The 1,438-nt window shown below is 45.1% G+C and overlaps 1 protein-coding gene across 1 annotated transcript in view; it reads left to right on the forward strand.

Annotated features, from left to right (window-relative positions):
* ACO1 (aconitase 1) overlaps nt 1-1,438 on the forward strand; it is a 30,313-nt gene that overhangs the window by 1,817 nt on the left and 27,058 nt on the right. Inside the window, exon 2 of the mRNA XM_030885348.2 lies at nt 1,218-1,386. Coding sequence (XP_030741208.2) covers nt 1,218-1,386 — 169 coding nt within the window. The remainder of the gene's footprint in view (nt 1-1,217; nt 1,387-1,438) is intronic.

The raw sequence follows: 1,438 nt of genomic DNA on the forward strand, positions 1-1,438 counted from the left end.
TGCCAGATCTTCCTCTATTTGTAGAGAGAGCTAGGCTATGTCAGCAGCCAATCAGAAGGCAGGTCACCAACTGCCACCAGGTCACCAACCGCCAGTCCCCAGCTCCAGAGATGCCTTAAAGGGACCTCAACTTACAGCGACACAGTCCATAGGCTAGGCGTCCCACAGGTAGTGTAGCCTGTAAACTGAGGCACAAGACAAGCAAGGCAGCCGCACACTGGTCCGATGATCAAAGAGCGAGAGACAAGAAAGGCGAGACTCACCAAGCCATTTATCTCTCCGCCCTTCAGTTAATCCCACTTGTGTTTATCGGCCAGGCTGGCACAATAAACTATCTCAATAGCAGAAGAGAATAAGAGCATCGTCTTTTGACTCCAAATCCTATACTTTTTTTCTACTTTTGTACTGTCTTTTCGAGGTAATACCTCCAGTTCGGCCTAGTAAGTAACTTCTCTATGTATCATAATGGAACTTCTATTTAAAACACAATCTGTTTTCCTATACATTACCATGATTTTACCCTGGAAAGCCCGCCCATCAGTTTCCATGGCCATGATACTTGGTATTTAGGGTCTTATTTCCTTTGAAAAACGCAGATGTGTCTATTTGGTTTTAATGACAATAACCGTAAGGTTATTTTCTTATTATTGAACACTGGTTTCCATAAGAGATCATTGTGGTGGTGTTAGATGCTGGCAAGTTTATTCCCGCCCATAGCAACCCTGTGTGCAACAGCATGAAACGCCGTCTCAAGTCCTAGGCCAGCTTCACAGGTGTCTTTTGTTTGAACCCATTGTTGCCACCACGGTGTCAGTCCATTTCATGAAGGGTGTCCCCTTTTCCTTGCCCGCTTGACTTGCCCGAGCATGATGTCCTTCTCCAGGGAAACAGATGTAGTGGCTGTGGATTTGCTGGCTCCTAATCCAGTGAAAATCGAGACCAGTACAATGTGTGCTGGGTAAGGGACGCTTTTGGTGTTAGGGATCTAAGGGAAGGCAACAGAATAGAATAGAGTATTTTATTTTTCCTGGTCTGGATATTTTCTATTACTGAACCTCTCTCATGCCCATAAATTCCATTGATCACTTTAAACGTCCCCCTCTTTCCCTGCTGATTCCTGATATCAAGTTTATACAGCGATTGGCTGTGAAAAAAGACCTCTTCATGAGAAGGTGTCTGTCTCATGGTGTCTGTTGTGTTTTCTCCTTGACTCCCAGGACGCTTACCGTTCTCTATCAGAGTTCTCCTGGAGGCAGCTGTTCGGAACTGTGATGAGTTTTTGGTCAAGAAAAATGACATTGAAAATATCCTAAACTGGAATGTCATGCAGCATAAGAACATCGAAGTGCCATTTAAACCTGCCCGTGTCATCCTGCAGGACTTTACGTGAGCCTCATCTCCCTTCACTTTCTCCTGGTCTGTCTCCCTCAGCTGAATA

Source organism: Echinops telfairi, unplaced genomic scaffold (genome assembly GCF_000313985.2).
Source record: "Echinops telfairi isolate 266 unplaced genomic scaffold, ASM31398v2 ScPeMD7_25;HRSCAF=90, whole genome shotgun sequence".
In the NCBI taxonomy this organism is placed as follows: domain Eukaryota; kingdom Metazoa; phylum Chordata; class Mammalia; order Afrosoricida; family Tenrecidae; genus Echinops; species Echinops telfairi.